The sequence below is a fragment of the Nothobranchius furzeri genome, chromosome 8 (assembly GCF_043380555.1).
Source record: "Nothobranchius furzeri strain GRZ-AD chromosome 8, NfurGRZ-RIMD1, whole genome shotgun sequence".
Lineage (NCBI taxonomy): Eukaryota > Metazoa > Chordata > Actinopteri > Cyprinodontiformes > Nothobranchiidae > Nothobranchius > Nothobranchius furzeri.
The window spans coordinates 78,517,518-78,537,713 of NC_091748.1; the positions used below are offsets into that span (position 1 = coordinate 78,517,518).

Below are 20,196 nucleotides of genomic sequence, written 5' to 3' on the forward strand. Positions count from 1 at the left end.
GTTCCTCACTCCCGGTATGGATCTAGAGGAGGTCAGGCTTTCCAGGTCTTGGCTTTTTCCCTCTGGAATGAGCTGCCTCTCAGCATCAATCAGTTACCCTCACTGCATATCTTCAAGAATCGATAGAAGACTCATTTTTATCGATTGGCTTTGTGCTTCTTATCCTTCTTTATACATAATATATATATATATATATATATATATATATATATATATATATATATATATATACACGTATATATATATACATATACATACGTATATATATATATATATATATATATGTATATATTTATACGTATGTATGCATATACGTATATTTACATATGCATTTACATATATAAATATATGTATATGCATACATACGTATAAATATATACATATATATATACGTATGTATATGTATATATATATACGTGTATATATATATATATATATATACGTGTATATATATATATATATATATATGTATATATATATATATATACGTGTATATATATATATGTATATGTATATATTTATATATACATATATAGATATATATATATACACGTATATATATATATATATATATATATATATATATATATGTATATATATAATAATATATATATATATATATATGTATATATATAATAATATATATATATATATATATATATATATATATATATATATATATGTGTGTGTCTGTGTGTGTGTGTGTGTGTGTGTGTAACTTGTTTCTTCTGGGAATAAAGGAATTCATTTAAATGAGTTCCTCTGTGGTGGACCTTGGAGGAAAGACTGTTATTGTTTATTTTATTATTATCTCTGTCAGGGCTACAGTCCAGCTGGTGTGAGGAAGCATGCTCTGATTGAAGGGACTACGTGTAGACTCCCAGTCCATTGTGAGGGGAAAAGTTACTGTAGGATGTGTCACAGCCAGGGTAAGTTTACCTGGCTGTGCATTTGACCTGTGGGATCTCAAAATCAGGCCATGCATGACGTTACAGTGCCTATAAGTAATGGAAGAAGACATTTGTAAGGTAAGTCACACATTACATTCTGAACCGAAAGTTCAGAGCTGAACCGTTCCGTTCTGCTTGTTTCGGATCGTCCAGGAACTCCCGAGACGGCCTGAACAATCAACTGAAAACATGAAACAGCCCTGTGAGGTTTTAGGGTCAGCGGTGGGATTAATGAGTCCGAAGGTTCAGGAAGTGCTTCATCAGAACAGATAAAAGGTGGGGGGACGGGCCGGTTCTTGTTTAACCCAGTGAGACTGAAACTCTGAGAAAAGGAGAAGATGGCAGCAGGCCAACGCCCGCCGCAGTTCGGCCATATTGTTGTTATTACCTCATTAAGAGGTCGGACTGCCTCCCGCTGTTTGGTTGGAAGCCAGCTGAGTTTGGCAGAACGCCCGGATCAAACCGCCCCTGGCAGCCAATCAGAGAAGAGAACAGCCAGACTGTGAAAGTATCTGAGTACTTACTCAGATTATTAACATACAGCAGCAGCAGATTTATGCTCAGAATCTCTGACACGTTTCATTTAGGCTCATTTTAGAAAAACACACATTTGAGCTGTTTTTAACTTAGTGATTTTGGCTCTCATCCAGAAAGGTTTGGACCCTCCTTCAGTCCTGGTCCGGTCCCAGACTTCACAGGACCCTGGGTCTGGGTCAGGACTCCTACACACACACACACACACACACACACACACACACACACACACACACACACACACACACACACACACACACACACACACACACACACATTCCTGCAGAGGAATGTTCGTCACTCATTCATTTAAGTCAGGCATGTGGCAGCAGGGAAACACCTAAAACATGCAGGACAGCAGGGCATTGAGGACCAGGCTTGAGAATCCCAACTTCATAGAGTCACTCTGACACCTGCTGGTCACATCAGATCATTACAGCTAATCTCCTTCATGTAATAGAAGCGGGATTTGTCACCAGCTGTTAAAATTCCAGCAATGTTCTAACTTTCCTGCTAAAGGTGATCAGGAATCACCACTAAGCTGTCACTAAACCACAAACTCTTTAGTCCGGGTTGGATCCGTAAAACTAGACGTAAAATGTGTTATGAACCCCTGATATTGTGTGGTGTAAAATGTTCTTTTTGATATTATTTGTATTTTTTGTAATGTTCTGACTGTAAATGAAGGTTTGTAAAATAAAAAAGTTGCAAGGGGGATCTTCTGCCCACAGGGGGCGATAGAGGCTGGGTGGCCTTTCACTAACCTTCTAAAGAGTCATTCTAGCACGAACTGGCTCAAGAAAATGATTTAAATAAGAAAAAGTATCTATTCAATGCTTGTTTTAGCTGTTTTTTCTGAATAGATTTTTTTTTAGCTTTTGAATCTTCAAACTCTCGACGGGCTATGAACGCAGCACGTTCTCGTGTGTTTCTGACGTCATTACGTAGTTAGAAGTAAACTTCCTGGTTGGATTGTCAACAAAGCGGTGTCGGGTTACACGTAGTGGGACGTGTCTGAAGGAAAATCCGGTTCTGTTCCGGTACCGGTTCAGAACTCGATCCGTTCAAGAGTCTCGTCTACTTGCGTCGAACTTCTTTTCAGATATGAAAATGACTTTTCGTCGACTTTTGTCGTCGATTATCGTGTCTTTATGTTGGCTGTTTGTGTTCGTTGTGGAGGAAGCGGTGACCAACAACGTCACCGCGGCGCCCGACGCCACCGTGAAGCCCTCCAGCCAGGGGAACTCCACGAGCGCCCGCCCGGTGATGACTTTCGACGGCTCCCATGTGAACAGCTCCATGATCCAGAGGGCCCTGTTCGTCCTCATAGGCATCACGATGATCGGAGTTCTCTACTTCCTCATCCGAACTGTGCGGTAAGAACCTCCGACGGGATTCAAACCCACAACCAGCTCAGGTTCTCACAGATGGCCACCCGGGAACGGAGGGCTGTTAAAAGGCACGAATGGAGTTTGGCCTAAAGGGAAGTTCCTCAAACAAAGATCCTTAAAGTTTTAGATTTTATTGTTCCAAAGCTGATAAATGAGTCCAAATGTTTAAAATCTCTCCACAGATTAGTTCATGGACCCCAAACCACTGAGATTAAGATTAGAATTAGAAACAAAACACCGATATCAACATGAAAGGAAAATTCTGGAAGTCAAAAGCTGGTTGAAAATAGTTTATGAATTTAATAAACTCTACAAAAGTAAATTTAAGTCAGTGTAGTAAACGTTGTTTTTAGGTGAAGTAACATTCGTGTATTTAGTTGCTAAAGAATACCAGAATTCGTCATTTCTGGAAAACAGCTTCCAGGGTGATAAACAGCATTCCTACATTTAATGATCCTTGTTTCTAAACTGAGCAGCTGTGGTGATCTTCCAGAGGTCCGGACGCCTTTGTTAACCGGGTCTGGACGTATACTGGACCCTGTTTCTTGAAGACGTCCACCTGAGCACGTCCAAAGGGAGGACTCTGGTGCCCGGAGTGTCCGGGTTCTCCGGAGAGCTGCTCTCCTCGTCTGCATCTGATTTAATTTTCTGAATGACCGGATCACTCCTCGCTGTACCGGACTCTCTGAGGTGACCCGGGTTCTGGTTGAAGGCTGCCTGGATGTTGTGTTTGGGGAAATTCTTGCGGGTCCACAAGTCTTCCATGTGCGTTGGCCTGTTGATGCTCTCCCCACTTCCCCAACCAGGAGGAAACATCTGGTTCTGAGTTTCGACACACCCTGGTGATGCGATGGTTTCCCACAACCACTTCTGTCTTTTATCAGAGACTGAGAGGAGTCGATGTTAACGGCCAAAGATCACCTTTTAGTCACTTTGTTGTCGTTCTCGTCTCGGCTGTGAGAAACATTACGGTAATCTGGATTATACTGATTTGAAAACTTTCCTGTCTTCCCGTTAAAGCCAGATGATATTCTGCTGATGGACTCATCCCCACGGCGCCACGTTTCTCCAGATCGGCTTAATACTTGTTGCAGCTGGAAGGGTGACAACGTTCTGATTAGCTCACATTTATCTTAATCCAGATTACGCCCTCAGGTGACGACATGTGTTAAAGATAATAAATGCTAAATGGCATTCTTATGGTTCTACAATCCCCCAAGGCAGCATTCTCTGGTCGGAGTCGGGATTGAACCTACAACCTTCCGGTTACTGGACGACCCGCTGTACCCCCTGAGCTGCTGTCCCGTCATAACGCAAACGCTGTTCCAGAACCTTCTGTAGTCTCTGTGAAAACGTCATATTTAACAAGAAGAAGAAGAAAGTATCATTTCTATAGCGATAAAAACTCACAAGGCGTTTCACAAAAACAAAAAATGTAAAAATATAAAAAAGCATTCTAATGAGCTTTGAAAGAAAAGCGTCTGGACTGCCCCCTGCAGATGTGAACCAGCTACTAGTTGCTAACAGAAGGGAACATCTCTTTATTGGGGTCATTTTGGTGTCAACACATTCACCACAGAAGCAAAGAAGAATTAAAATAAAGAAGAATAAATGATTTAGAAGTTGTGATGAAGTCGTTTTGTCTGGAGTCGAGCTGCTCTGGCCCTCAGGTGGACCGGTATGTTTACAAACCCAGATTCTGGTCTTGGACCCGTCAGCGGTTTCGCTCTCAGACTTACTCACGCATTTTGGTTCATGCTGCGGTTCTGCAGGTCTTTAAACTCATCATTAAAGGCTGGAAACCAACTGAACCCCGTCATCTGTTCAGACCTTCGGCCGGTAATCCAGTGGGATGAATACTGCCATCTTTGTTCACCCATGTCTGTTTTCATGCATCTTTCTATTGCGACTTGCTCCGTGGCGTTATCAGAGTTTCCCCGGTGAACTGGGAGCGTTAAGCAGAATGTTTGATTTTTAACTCGTTCGCTGCCGGCCGTTTCCTGATCAGAAAGCCCTTCACATTTCCAGCGTTATCCATTCTTTCATAATCCGTTGTTGAATTGTGATCTGCAGAAGCTTTTCCGGTTCGCGCCTCACTTCTTTTTACAGCAGCGGCCAAAAATGATCTCCTAACACATGGATTTCTGCTTCCTGATCACGTGACATGTGACGTACGCAGATGAAGATTGGCTTTAGAGCTGAGATGTTTGTTCTCACGGTGTGGGGGCTCGTCCGACACCCACACAGTAAAAAATATGCCATTGACGACTTTAGTCGTCAATGGCAGTGAATGAGTTAAAAATAATTTCGGCCGATATAGAATAAATTGAATTTGTCAGCCCGATATATCGGTCGGCCTCCACCCTCATCCCGCTCTCCACCGACTGTACAGCCTGTTGCTGTAGAACGTCGGTCACCTTACTAGAAGGTACCAGAAGGTAGCACCTGAGGGGGATTAAATAACCCAGAAGTCGTTGGCGTCGTCTTCCTCCGCTTATCTGGGTCCGGGTCGCGGGGGCAGCATCCCAACTAGGGAGCTCCAGACCGTCCCCTCCCCGGCCATCTCCACCAGCTCCTCCGGCAGGACCCCAAGGCGTTCCCGGACCAGATTGGAGATGTAACCTCTCCAACGTGTCCTGGGTCGACCTGGGGGCCTCCTGCCGGCAGGACATGCCTGAAACACCTCCCCAGGGAGCCATCCTGACCAGATGCCCAAACCACCTCAACTGGCTCCTTTCGACCCGGAGGAGCAGCGGTTCTACTCCGAGTCCCTCCTGAATGTCCGAGCTCCTCACCCTATCTCTAAGGCTGAGCCCGGCCACCCTACGGAGGAAACTCATTTCGGCCGCTTGTATCCGCGATCTCGTTCTTTCGGTCATTACCCAAAGCTCATGACCATAGGTGAGGATTGGGACGTAGATCGACCGGTAAATCGAGAGCCTGGCTTTCTGGCTCAGCTCCCTCTTCACCACGACAGATCGGCTCAGCGTCTGCATCACTGCAGACGCCGAACCAATCCGCCTGTCGATCTCCCGATCCCTCCTACCCTCGCTCGTGAACAAGACCCCGAGATACTTAAACTCCTCCACTTGAGGTAGGACCTCTCCCCCGACCCGGAGTTGGCAAGCCACCCTTTTCCGGTAACCCAGAAGTGGTAAATAAAATGAAGCTTTTATTTAAGAAATATAAATAAAATATATTTGATCTGATCAAATAATTAGATTGTTCATTTGAGCCCTCCCACTGTGCAAAGACCCAGTTTGGACGTCCTACAGACGGGGTCTGGTCCGACAGACTCAATGCGACGTTGACTGTTTGCAGGGCTAGTTATAATTATTTAAACTTTTATTCATCCATAAATACATAAATACCATAAAATCCTAACTCTAGCAGCTCTGTGGTTCCTGACTCATGTTTCTGTAATGATGATGATGATGATGTCATCATTAGGCTGAAGAAACCCAGCCAGAGGAAGAAGTACGGTCTGCTGTCCAACTACGACGACTCGGTGGAGATGGAGGCAGTGGAGAGCGAGGAAGACGACACGCTGTACGAAGCTCGCAGCCTCCGCAGGTCAGAGGTCAACAGGCACTGAACCAGAACCCAAATGGATTCTGAAAAAAGCAGATTTTCACTTTTTCTTTTGTTTTTCTTTATTGGTTTAATTCTTCTGTTAATCAGCAACGTTTCTCATGCAAAACTGCTAAAGAAAAATTGTTTAAAACGTCTTTAAAATAGTCAGAAATGTTCAAATTACGTTTTCTAAAGAGATAAATTAATTAGGTCAAATAAAATATACACTCAACAAAAATATAAACACAACACCTTTGTTTCTGCTCCAATTTTTCATGAGATAGACATAAAGATCTAAAATTCATTCCAGATACACAATATCACCATTTCTCTCAAACATTTTTCACAAATCAGTCTAACTGTGTCATAGTGAGCACTTCTGCTTTGCTGAGATAATCCATCCCACCTCACAGGTGTGCCACATCAAGATGCTGATCCGACATCATGAGTAGTGCACAGGTGTACATTAGACTGCCCACAATAAAAGGCCACCCTGGAATGTGCAGTTTTGTCTCACAGCAAAATGCCACAGATGCCACAAGCATTGAGGGAGCGTGCAATTGGCACGCTGACAGCAGGAATGTCAACCAGATCTGTTGCTCGTGCATTGAATGTTCATTTCTCCACCATAAGCCATCGCCAAAGGCATTTCAGAGAATATGGCAGTACATCCAAACAGCCTCACAACCGCACACGACGTGTAACCACACCAGCCCAGGACCTCCACATCCAGCAGGTTCACCTCCAAGATCGTCTGAGACCAGCCACTCAAGACAGCTGCTGAAACAATTGGTTTGCATAACCAAACAATTTCTGCACAAACTGTCGGAAACCGTCTCAGAGAAGCTCAACTGCATGCTTGTCGTCCTCATCGGGATCTTGACCTGACTCCAGCTCGTCGCCGTAACAGACTTGAGTGGGCAGATGCTCACATTCGATGGCATCTGGCACGTTGGAGAGGTGTTCTCTTCACGGATGAATCTTGGTTTGCATTGTTCAGGGCAGATGGCAGACACAGTGTGTGTGGCATCGTGTGGGTGAGCGCTTTGCTGATGTCAGTGTTGTGGATCGAGTGGCCCATGGTGGTGGTGGGGTTATGGTATGGGAAGGCATCTGTTATGGACGAAGAACACAGGTGCATTTTATTGATGGCATTTTGAATGCACAGAGATATCGTGATGAGATCCTGAGGCCCATTGTTGTGCCGTACATCCATGAACATCACCTCATGTTTCAGCAAGATAATGCACGGCCCCATGTTGCAAGGATCTGTACACAATTGTTGGAAGCTGAAAATGTCCCAGTTCTTGCATGGCCAGCATACTCACTGGACATGTCACCCGTTGAGCATGTTTGGGATGTGCTTGACCGGCGTATATATCCAACAACTTCGCACACCCTGGAATGTGCAGGTTCTGTGCACACCTGTGGACCAACATTCCGCAGGCCACAACTGACAATCTGATAAACTCTATGTGAAGAAGATGTGTTTCACTGCATGAGGCAAATGGTGGTCACACCAGAAACTGACCGGTTCTGAGTCCCCAGACCCCCAATAAAGCAAAAAACTGCACATTCCAGGGTGGCCTTTTATTGTGGGCAGTCTAAGGTACACCTGTGCACTACTCATGATGTCTGATCAGCATCTTGATGCTGCACACCTGTGAGGTGGGATGGATTATCTCAGTAAAGCAGAAGTGCTCACTATCACACATTTAGACTGATTTGTGAACAATGTTTGAGAGAAATGGTGATATTGTGCATCTGGAATGAATTTTAGATCTTTAAGTCCATCTCATGAAAAATCAGAGCAGAAACAAAGGTGTTGCGTTTATATTTTTGTCGAGTGTAGTTATTTCTGTTTTTCTAACAATCTAAAAACATTTTAGTTGTTAAATAAAAACATAAAATTGTTGCTGAATCTTTTAAATATAATATCTGACGGTTAGGGTTAGATACATAAAGTCAGATTTGTGTGAATGTGTGTTTGATATTCAGAAAAAGAATGATTTCTGATGAACCGTTCTGCGGCAGAGCAGCCGTCGACAGCTGCGGAGAGTTTTATTGATCAGAGACGTAGGAATTTAATCTGATCATCGACCCGGTCTGTGTTTCCAATGCCTCTCTGCTCCAGATGAGCACTGCTCTTTGATGGACCCGACCAGAACACCGGGTGATTGAGAACAACGGACCAAAGAGTCTCGGAAGACAAAAACCAAACCTTCAAGCTGCAGGACGCCGCAGAGCGGGACGACCACCAGGAGGAGTTTGTCGGTGGAAACAGACTTTGTGGATCCTCACGAGGCCAAATCTTTCTCTTTACTAGTTCAGAGTCTCCGTTGTTGTGTTTTAGTTCCTGAGCTTGTCTGCGCTCATGGTTGTGCTGAACTACTGTAGAAGCTCTGAAGGTTCTGTTCACACGAGATGGGACCGATCCATCAGGACTTGACCTCCTGACAGACTCTGACTCTCCTTCCTGCGCAGATAACAAGTGTTAAAGTCTGCTTTTGGTACTGATGCAGCTGATTTTTCTGGTGTTTTCAACTTTAAAAGGAAACAAAGTTTGTGTAAAAAAAATCACATTTATAATAATTTTTCAGGCTTTGATGTTTCCGCTCTACTAACCTAATTTTGTATTAAAATAAAACAAATAAAGAACTTTATTTCTGAGTTGCTGTTGTACTTGTAATGATTGAATCTGGGCCAGAGAGGCCCGGAGCCCAACAGCCTCCACCAGTGGGACCCTAGAGCCGAGAGGCGTGAGAGAAGAAAGCTCCGCTGTTAACATTTCTGTTGTTGGACTCCCACCCGAACTCCAGAACAGCGTCCATTTGAGGGTCCCTTTTTATTCGTTTTACTCTGACATTTTATTGTCGTTCAATTTGTTTTAATGCTAGTCTTATTATACAGGTCCTTCTCAAAAAATTAACATATTGTGATAAAGTTCATTATTGTCTGTAATGTACTGATAAACATTAGACTTTCATATATATTAGATTCATTACACACAACTGAAGTAGTTCAAGCCTTTTATTGTTTCTAATATCGATGATTTTGGCGTACAGCTCATGAAAACCCAAAATTCCTATCTGAAAAAATTAGCATATCATGAAAAGGTTCTCTAAACGATCTATTAACCTAATCATCTGAATCAACTAACTCTAAACACCTGCAAGGTTCATTACTCAAAACCACAATCATGGGTAAGACCGCCGACCTGACTGCTGTCCAGAAGGCCATCATTGACACCCTCAAGCAAGAGGGTAAGACACAGAAAGAAATTTCTGAATGGATAGGCTGTTCCCAGAGTGCTGTATAAAGACACCTCAGTGGGAAGTCTGTGGGAAGGAACAAGTGTGGCAGAAAACGCTGCACAACCAGAAGAGGTGACCGGACCCTGAGGAAGATTGTGGAGAAGGACCGATTCCAGACCTTGGGGGACCTGCGGAAGCAGTGGACTGAGTCTGGAGTAGGAACATCCAGAGCCACCGTGTGCAGGAAATGGGCTACAGGTGCCGCATTCCCCAGGTCAAGCCACTTTTGAACCAGAAACAGCGGCAGAAGCGCCTGACCTGGGCTACAGAGAAGCAGCACTGGACTGTTGCTCAGTGGTCCAAAGTACTTTTTTTGGATGAAAGCAAATTTTGCACGTCATTTGGAAATCAAGGTGCCGGAGTCTGTAGGAAGACTGGGCAGAGGGAAATGCCAACATGCCTGAAGTCCAGTGTCAAGTACCAGTCAAACCTGTTGGCACTCTGCCAGCTGACACAGCCATCCGGCTCCTTAAGAACATCCGTCTTACACGCAACGAACCTTCCTGCCTGTTGTGACCTGGAGACAACTCGAGACCGGACTGGTCGCACCGCGGTTAATCTACGAACTTCAGTGCCTTGAGCTCCACCAGACTTCCTGACATTCCGGATCTGACGGGGGTCTCCGGACACAACAGATTGCGTCTGATGTTTTATTAATAATTAACTCTCTAGTTTACAGCAGACAACAAATTCTTTCACACCTAGAATTCACAATCTCTTTCAGATACAAAGGTTCTGATACACACCTACTTCTCACCACACCACCAACACACACTCATCACATATCGTTATTGATAGCTTGTCATGTATTATCATTAGTTTAGAAAAGAATAAAATTCCTTTTAACTACATACTTGACTCTGCTGAATTAATACGAAGTGTGTTTATGGTCCCTGAACAAGAAAATAATCCTAAACTCTTCTGGTTTAACATTCAAAGATCAGGTTGATATTCTATATTTATATAGAATCATCCCATCTTATTGGTCATATTTAAATATGCAGTCGTTACACTATAAAGGGTGACGCTACAGAGATCACGGTGGCGAGTGTGAAGAGGAGATATCGGATGACTGATGACACAGTTTGTGTAACCAGATAGTCGTAACTGTTTGCAGGTTGAATGAAAGCTGCTACGCAGACCTGCTTCCTTTCTCAGGTAGTAATGCATTCATGTCCAGCCCAGAAACCAGATCGTAGGTCTGAAGGAATGTGGTTGGAAACAAGGTAGTGATCTAAAGACATTATGCAACTGTCCCAGGGACGGGGACAGCACGTGGGTCAGAACAACAGAACAACAAAAACACAGAAGATGGGTAAGTGAAGAGGTTGAGATAAGGAGATGTGGACCCTGGACCGTGATTAGGGATAAAGGAGTTTACATGCTAGGTCTTTCATGGGATGTGGTGATTTCAGGGGGGTCAATAAATCAATGTCCTCCAAACCGAGCCCACATTTTCACCAAGCTGATTTCTAGTTCCTGCACGAGCTCCAGCCAGTTTACGGTTCAGTTTCATGAATGCATGAGTCTGAGATGTTCCAGCTTGATCTAATCCTTCATTTGCCCAAGGAAGTTTGGCCAATTTCTCCCAACAGCTCCAGAAACATTTGATACACCAGGACTCCACAAGCTCCAAAGTGCAGAAACCCGGTAATCATGAATCCAAATATAGAAACGTCTTCTTAATACTCTTTCTAAAGCATCACCAGCATCATCATTCGGTAGGCCAACCGGGTGTCACGTTGTGGGCTGGAGGAGTTGGACCCAACATGCAGACACCCAGAACGACACGAGGCAGGAAAGGATGTAAAAGTTAACATTCTTTATTTAGAACGAAGCCAAAAACCTAGCAGCAGAGCCGGATTAACGCAACGGCAAAGTCGGCACGTGCCTAGGGCCGGATTGGCTGAATGGGGCCCAGACAGAGGGACAAAATTAAAAATAAATAAATTATAATAAAATGTACAAATGTCCTATGATAGAATTTGTAGATAGGACTCCTATCTACAGTTTATTTTAATATTTATTCATTAACTAAAAATAGTGACGATGTTTATCTTAACCACAGACCGTTACATTAGCTACGTCACATTAACGCCAGCCCATGACTGTAGCCTACAACTTGGGCGCCACCCAATCAAGGACGTCAGAGAAGCGGTCAGAGTCGGAGCGGGACTCAACAACGCTAGCAGCTGTTTTTGAGTAGGCTAACTTTCACGATGCTTTCGGGTGCGGCAAAACGTAAAAAGAAAAAAAATGAAGAGGAACAAAAGAAGAGACGGCGGGGGCTTTACAGAAGTTTCTGTCGGGCTGCTCGGGCAGCCGTCCGACAGCTGTGAACCTGCTCGAGTCAGCAGAGCCAGAGGCCGGGCCCGAGCAAGACCCGGAGGAGACACGACCCAAAGATGTGGCGGGATATGCGGCGGAAGACGCTGTGGCGCCAACACCGTCAACATCAACGCCGTCACAGAAGGACGAACTGGAAGAACAGCAGCCAGACAGAAGTGAGCCCAATCTAGTCTTACAGCAGGAGCCGCTAGACCCAGAAAGGGTGTTAACAAGCTACTCGTCTGATCCGGCAAAGTGGTACCAAACTGATGACAGGATGCGTGAGTACTTTGCACTAAACCATCCCTCTCAAAATATTGGATATTCAAAAAATGCAGCCTGCCTAGTAGGGCACGAAGCCAAAAACCTAGAGACCCAAGAGAGGGGGCGACAAACTACGCAGACAAGGACGATGGACCAACAGCACATTGACACGCAGACAGGGTTTTATACACAGGGGCAGGATGCTTGGGAGATGGCCCGCAGCTGCGTGCAGTCGTTCTAATGTCCGTCTCACCACCAGCGTCGGATACCAACGCTCTGGGACGGTGCGTCATCAGTGTGTCCCTGATCGTCGTCTCCTGACGTGCTGGGGTATCCCGAATCGTCATATACTGAGGCTTGGTCTCACGCGTCGTATTTTGACGCTTTGGGTGTGAGAATGTGTTGACTGGGGAACACAAGAGGGGGGCGCAGGATGCAGACCATGACACTGGGTGAGCAAAGTGCTTGGAACCATCCTCTCATCTGACCTCAAGGTCAAAGCCTCTGCAGCTCTTGCATGTGGTATGAGACGCAACAACTCATCAGACGTGGACTGTCTGACTAGCAGACCCTGTAGCATCTTCTAAGCGGTGATGTCTGAAGTCAAAGAGAACCACGACTCTTTGAGATTCCAGAAGCCGCTTTATCCAGTGACATCACCACTTTGGCTGCCTTTCCTCTGGACCGCTCAAGAGCTGCCGTCCGACGTGGGTGTGGTAGATCTGCTCACTGGCACCAGACGGTTCTTCATGGATGTTCTCTAGCTCATTAAACCACACAGTCAGACTTTTTTACAACCCAGACATCACAAGATCTCTCAGATACTTAATAATGTTTACTACAAACATCTAGCCTACATTCGTCATTTCATTCAATTCTGTAATCTTGTCCAACCATCATTCATCATAATTTGTCACGGATAACAGTTATGGTCCATTCCCATCTGTACCGGGCCGACCCGGTACAGATGGGAATGGACCATTAGTGTAGAAACACAGAATTAAAACCATTTTTATAAACTCTATCCTTGACTCTGTCTAAGTTAAAATGAGGTGTGTGTTTTCACTCTAAGGTAATATTAAATCAAATAATTAAAGACCAATCAGAAGCTACACCCATCCACGCTACATGTGTAAAAAAAAAAAACAACAAGAAAATGGATTACGAATAAAAACAGAAGATTTTCTCTGCTTGATGCCGATGATCTGACCCTTCTCGCACAGACTAACATCTTCTCCACGACCACCAGATGTGTCCGTCCACACGGCTGGTCGGGAGATGAGAAGCGGCTCATTGCACCAGTTGGGTTAAATAACTTGTTGCAGCTGAAAGATAATCGCCCTGCAGTAATTATCCGATAGGAGCCTCCCACCTGTTTGTTAGTTATCCAGGTGGAGACTTGTCTAGGGCCGGGCGGTGTGAATAGGGTTAGGGCACATGTGTCAGACACAAGGCCCACAGGCCAGATGCGGCCCGCGGAGCATTTTTATGTGGCCCGTGAGATAAATATCAAAAATATATTAAAACTGGCCCGCTGGTCGATTTTACCGCAAAGACTTCAACTCCCATGACGCTTTGCGGCGTCAGCGCGGAGCCGACGCGCCCCCTCCTTTGTGTTTTTTTCCAGTGTCTGCAGCTCTGTGGTCGTGTTTCCTCCCCGACACACAACGACGTGGTCAAGCTGCTCAGACATGTTCATCAGCACAAACCTATGTGAGCACCTGTTGTCATCTAATGTTGTCGTTATTATGATGAAGATGAACAAAACAACAGGAGTCTCCTCCTCAGCTCAGATCAACCCCATGATGCAGGTATCTGGCTGGAACAGGTGAGCATCACAGTAAACCAGTGGAGCAAACTGAGCTTTAAATATGTTGGTTTTATGCTCTTTTTCTGCTCCAAAACATGAAAGTTAACAGGTGAGATGTTGCATTTTCATTTAAGATAAAATGATATTTTTATTTTGTTGTTGGCCCGTGAGAAAAGATTTAACCTACAGTAAACAGGAAGTGGAAAGGCTGCAGATAGATGAATAGAATAGAAAATCCCTTTATTGTTCCTCAGTGGGGAAAGCTAGACGTCACAGCAGCGATGACACGTATTACAGGAGAAAAAAGGAGAATAAAAATAAGAAAAATGAATAAACAAGAAAACATAAATCCTGAATAGATTTTAAAAATGCTGATTTTACCACAAGTAACGAATACCACTGATGCCTTTTATTTAAACCTGACTTGCTCGTGTGTAATTTGGTTATTCCACATTCAGTGTTAATGCAGAAATAAGTTTGTTTCCAACTTTAAAGGTTCAAAATTGCATTTATGTTGATAAAGAAAATGTGCAAATTTGCGTCACTTTTTCAAAAAATATTAAGTTTGGCCCTCGACTCCGTCCCAGAGTTTCATTTCGGCCCCGTGTGAGTGTGAGTTTGACCCCCCTGGGTTAGGGTTAAGGAAAGATTAGTCCTGTTAGCTACGTTTGATTATAAACTGTTCAATGTAGACGTCTAAGTCCATGACTACTTTTTATACAGTTTCTAAGTTCAGCTGCATTAATTTCATCAAGTGTTGAAATAAACCTTTGATGTAAATGAAACGTATAATCCCAATGTTGTTTTAAAAATGACGCGAAACTACTTGAAATTTCTACTGTCCAGCTTGAGACCTGCCTCTAACTAGTCGATATCGACTTGAGACTCAAAGGCTCACCTCTGGCTACACTGATGCCGCGTGTAGAGGAAGAGACGGTGAGGAGGGATTTTTGAGACTGATGTAGTCCCTCTGTGTCCAGCAGGAGGCAGCAGAGCAACAACTTTCAGGACAGGAAGTGAAATAAAGAAATCTGAACTCCCTGTAAGACTAAACTATCCTGATTACTTCTGTTGATAATCTGGAGCTTTTCCTCGTTGACTCTTGTTCTCAGAGTTCAGACATGTCTGCTGGCAGCAGCCTGACATCTGAGTTTCTGTGCTCCATCTGGACGTGTTCACAGATCCAGTCGCCACACCATGTGGACACAACTTCTGTAAGACCTGCATCTCCCAGCACTGGGACGGTAGCAAGAGCTACCGGGGTCCCGTCTGTAGAGATGAGTTCAAGATGAGACAGGAACTGGCAGCAAACGCCTGATTCAGAGAGAAGGTCGATCAGGTCAAACGTCAGAAAGGCGGCAGCAAGCTGCCAACCAGAAGTTCCCTGTGGCGTCTGTCCTGGAAGCAGACTGAATGTCCGGGAGCACTCGAGCCAGAGCAGACGACTGGAGCTCAAAGAGTCGATGAAGATCAGTAAAGATGCTGCCGACAGACAGAAAGCAGAAGGTGTTCGGGTCTTCACTGGTCTAATGGAGTCTGCTGAGAGACGCCTGAAGGAGCTCATGAAGGAGATCGAAGACAAACAAAAACCACTGAGAAACAGGCTGAAGACCTCATCGAAGATCTGGAACAGGAGATCTCTGAGCTGATGAAGACAAGCTCTGAGGTGCAGAGGCTCTCACGCTCTGGTGGCCACCTCCTCCAGAGCTTCAGCTCCCTCAAAGCTGCTCCACCCACCGGGAACTGGAAAGAGGTCAGAGTTCATCCATCATTAGATGAGGCACAGAGATATGGAAGCACCCCGTGGACTGGTGCTGCCTATTGGAGATGGCGTAGCAGCAGGCTGCCATCTTGGATGGGTCTCCATTTGCCTTCAGTGCATTAATTTCTACCGAGGAAGTCGTTTACCCAACTAAAAAACACATTTTATCATGCTTTGACCATAAAATCAGACATGAGGTATGGCACGATAATACAATTATAAACATCCATCCATTTTCTTAACCCGCTTGTCCACTCAGGGTCGTGGGGGCTGGTGCCTATCTCCAGCAGTCAACGGGCAAACAGGCGGTGTACACCCTGGACACGTAGCCAGGGCAACACACACATGCCTAAGGATAATTTAGACCAGTTAACCTGACAGTCATGTATCTGGACTGTGGGAGGGAGCCGGGTATCGGGAGGGAACCCATGCATGCAGAGGGAGAACATGCAAACCCCTGGCAGAAAGACCCCAGGCCGGGATGCGAGCCCAGGACCTTCTTGCTGCAAGGCAACAGAGCTAACCACCGTGCAACCCAAAATTATAAATATAATAAAATGAATGAAAATATACAATCCCAGCAGGTAGGCTAGAAAAGTCAATAGTAATCCCACGTGATCTGTGTTCAGTAGTGGGCCGGTTGTTGCAACTGTAAGCTGCACGTTGGTCGCTCTGCATTGGCCCAGCTGGGTTTGGAGAGTTAGGAGACCCACCCAATATGGCTGCGAGGCTGGTCTGCTCTCCAGTCCAGTGGGGCGTGTAGTATTCAGGTCTATGGTGTGTGTGGGAGCTGTGGCTCAGCTGGTGGATGAAGAGGCTCCAGCAGGGATTCTTGATCCTGACACAGCACATCCTGCAGCTGGAGGGGAAGAGCCTCTGATCTGCCTCACCGCTGCCGCTTCTCTGATAAACTCCAGCGGTTATTCAGCCCAGGACCGACTGATCTGAGGGATTCAGGTCCTGCTGTGGAGAGGCGAGGCTGGAAACCTCCTCAGAAACGCGTCAGCACTTCAGCTCAGCTGGATTTCTGTTCAGCCAGACCAGAATCATCACTTTAGGATGTTTTTGGTCATTCTGCGTGTTTTTCTTCAGCCTCCCACTAATCACCCATTCACCTGTTTTCTCAGTCAGCACATCACTAACTGGATGTTTTTATCATTTTAGTTTTTCTGTTGAATCCATAAAACATTAAAATCCATCATGATGTGGACCATTTTAAACTCGTGGGTTTTAAATAATTTATTATTTCTAAAAAAAACACCAAAACTCTCTTTAACGTTTAGTTTGAATCATTTTCTGATCAAAGTTGTAAATCTGGAATTTGATGATTGTGAAACAAAAATAAATAAAAAGAATCAGAACCTGATTTTCTGAGTTTTATTTCCTCCCAAGACTTAAAATAAATAAATAAATAAATAAATCTTTAATCTACATACGGACCTGAGAAGAAGTTCCAAACCACCAACCTGACAGCAGCTCCAAAAGCCTGGTTCTGGTGGCGGTCTGGGTCTGGATCAGGGTTCTGATGGGTTCTAGGGAACACCTGTGTGATGTCACACAGGTGAACCAGAACTAAACCGAACCCGGAACCCAGACTCGGGTATAAAAAATACTTTAGCTTCTCTACTGTAGAGGTCAAAGGTCAGATCCAGGTGGACTCAGGTCCAGTTCTGCCAGCCGGACCATGTGTACCCTGAACTAAAACCAGCTGAGGTTCTGTGGGATCTTGCTGTAATAGACCGCTAGCTCTCACAGCAGCAGAACCGGCTCCGTACTTCCTGTTAGAACCGTCTGTGGGCCTGAAGCTGACGAGGAGCTAAGGTCCATGTCCTTCTGCCGTCCTGTAACTGCTGAGGGTGGACGGACCACTTAGGGACAATGTGGGAATCCAGCGGTCCAGCGGGTGAAACAGCAGTGAGCTGTCCTCACCTGGTCTCACCTGGACGGTGGACGTCTGCAGGGCGTCCTCACCTGGTCTCACCTGGACGGTGGAACCAGACGGTAGACTAAATGAAGGTGTTGATGGGTCACGGTTAGGGTTAGGGTCAGATGATTTCAGTTGTTTGTCTCCATCAGGATGTTCCTGTGTGAGCGTCAGAGGAGAGTTTCCCACAGTACGGTCTGCCAGGAACATCCCACTGATGGGGGGGGGGGGGGGGGCTGGAACGGTAACAAGCCAATGATGAGTGGGCGTGGCCATACAGACTGATACACATCTCAGCCAAGCAGAGAGAGACGATAAGAACACAACGGTTCCCAGAGGAGCTGAGGGGCGTGTTTCCATTAACCCGAGCTGACAGGAGGGTCAGCGTGAGACTCTAGATCCTCTCACTTCCCACCTTCCTCTCCACCGACACCAGCCCAGAACCTTGGATCAGAACCTAAACCCACTAGATCAGTGGCCACCAACCTGGTGCCCCCAGGAACCACTGAAGGTGGCCACAGGCATTTTCTACAAACAGCTCAAGACTAAAATAAAGGAAAGAGGAGGATTTGTGATATTTCTAGGTCAAAGGTCGCTGCTGTTTAAATCTGCAGCCCCTCGGGTGGCTTCGTACCCACGAAGGAGCTCAGTTTCACAAATGTTGGTGACTCCTGCTCTAAAACCACACCAGTTACTCAGCAGCTTATAAATGACTCAGCATTCTGCCCCAGACGCGCTTTCTCTCACTAGCAGGGAGAATTCACCTGGAGGTCAGAGGTCAGTCTGAGATCCTGGTTCCAGTAGGAGTTCCTGGTTCCAGTAGATGAGATCCTGGTTCCAGTAGATCAGTGTTTGCCAACCGCGGCCCTCAGGGCACACTGACCTGCATGTTTTCCATGTTGCCCTTTTAAACACCAGTGCTTCCCTGCTGCCACACATCAAACTTAAATGAGTGAGTGATTAACTGGCATCTGCAGCACTCGATGCCCTCCTGAGGAGGCAGTTTAAATCGGGTGTGCCGGAGCAGCTTGTAAACAAAATATGTAATTAATGTTATCGCGTGACTGCGTGTGAATCCAGACGAATGCACGAGAGAGTCGGCGGCCCTGAAACCGCTGGATGGACAACTCTCCCCACATGTTTTAAAATTGATGATATAACGTTTCTGCTACGCTAAACGATGACTTCTATGTAGAGCTACAAAGTCCAACTGGGGCAAGAGAGTAGGCCCGCTTTGTGGAGTGGGTGGAGTTTGCAGCTCCTCCAGATTTAAAGAGACAGTACCCAAAAACGGCTGGTTCCCAGACTCTCCTCAGAACAGGGGCAGACGAGGGTCTGTGGAGCAACAATATTGAGGAAATCTGACCAGCGGACTGCAGTTCTACTGTCTGTAGACCCCAACTGAAGGATTTAGATGTAAAAAGGACGAATTTAAAAGGATGATGTGTCTCCTTTAAATGAGTGATCAACAGGCATCTGCAGCACTTGATGTCCTCCTGAGGAGGCAATGTAAACCAGATGTGCTGGAGGAGAGACGTGGAAAACACGCAGGTCGGTGTGCCCTGAGGTCCGGGTTTGAAAACGCCGCACTTGATGAGTTCCTGCTTCCCGTAGCTGACTTCTTGGATCCCGTAGATGAGTTCCTGGTCCCACCCGATGAGTTCCACCATCACAGCAGCGCAGAAAGCTGATCCCAGCAATCGGCACGGCGGTGGAGTGATGATGGTTTGTGCTGATTCTGCAGGACTCTGAGTCCACCATTAGCTCCTCTAGGTGCCAAAGTCTTCTGGAGTCTGATTCGTAGGGTGAGTCCAGCGGTTTGGAGCTTGGACTGAACCGGGTCATTAAACAGAGCCATGACTCAAACTACAGCCGTGGATCTACAACAGGATCGAGATGCTGCAGTCAGAGACCAGACCAGAACCCGACCCCATGTCTGCCAAGCAGAACTCCTCCAGAACCGCGTGAGAGGCTGCTGCAGGAGGTTCTGCTGTAGCAGCAGGCGGACTCGTTGCTGTTCTGGTGTTTCGTGGCTTTTCTCTCTGACTCACAGCATTTTCCCTCCCGTCGGCTCAAACATTTGATCTGATTCAAGGTTTTAAACAGTCTCTAAATCTTGATTTTAGAAGGACAATAAAAGCCGTTCTGAGTCTGAATGAAACGGACTCTCTGGATTTTCTGGAGTCTTGGACTGAGATGAGAGCATCTGTAATAAAAACAGAAGTGAGTGTTTTTCTGTCAACAGCTGATCGGATAAACGTGTCGGTGGAGGAAGGTGGGAAGTGACGAGGATCCAGAGTCTCACACCGACCCTCCCGTCAGCTCGGTGATGGAAACACGCCCCTC

The 20,196-nt window shown here is 45.6% G+C and overlaps 1 protein-coding gene across 1 annotated transcript; it reads left to right on the plus strand.

Moving 5' to 3' along the window:
* The first annotated feature begins 1,007 nt into the window (after positions 1–1,007).
* Positions 1,008–9,118, plus strand: fam174c (family with sequence similarity 174 member C). Its single transcript, XM_015971255.2, has 7 exons — positions 1,008–1,028; positions 1,104–1,165; positions 1,260–1,458; positions 1,601–1,627; positions 2,433–2,860; positions 6,326–6,448; positions 8,583–9,118. The coding sequence occupies exons 1-7, from the start codon at positions 1,008–1,010 to the stop codon at positions 8,584–8,586; spliced, it is 864 nt and encodes a 287-aa protein (XP_015826741.2). The 3' UTR covers positions 8,587–9,118.
* The last annotated feature ends 11,078 nt before the right edge of the window (positions 9,119–20,196 follow it).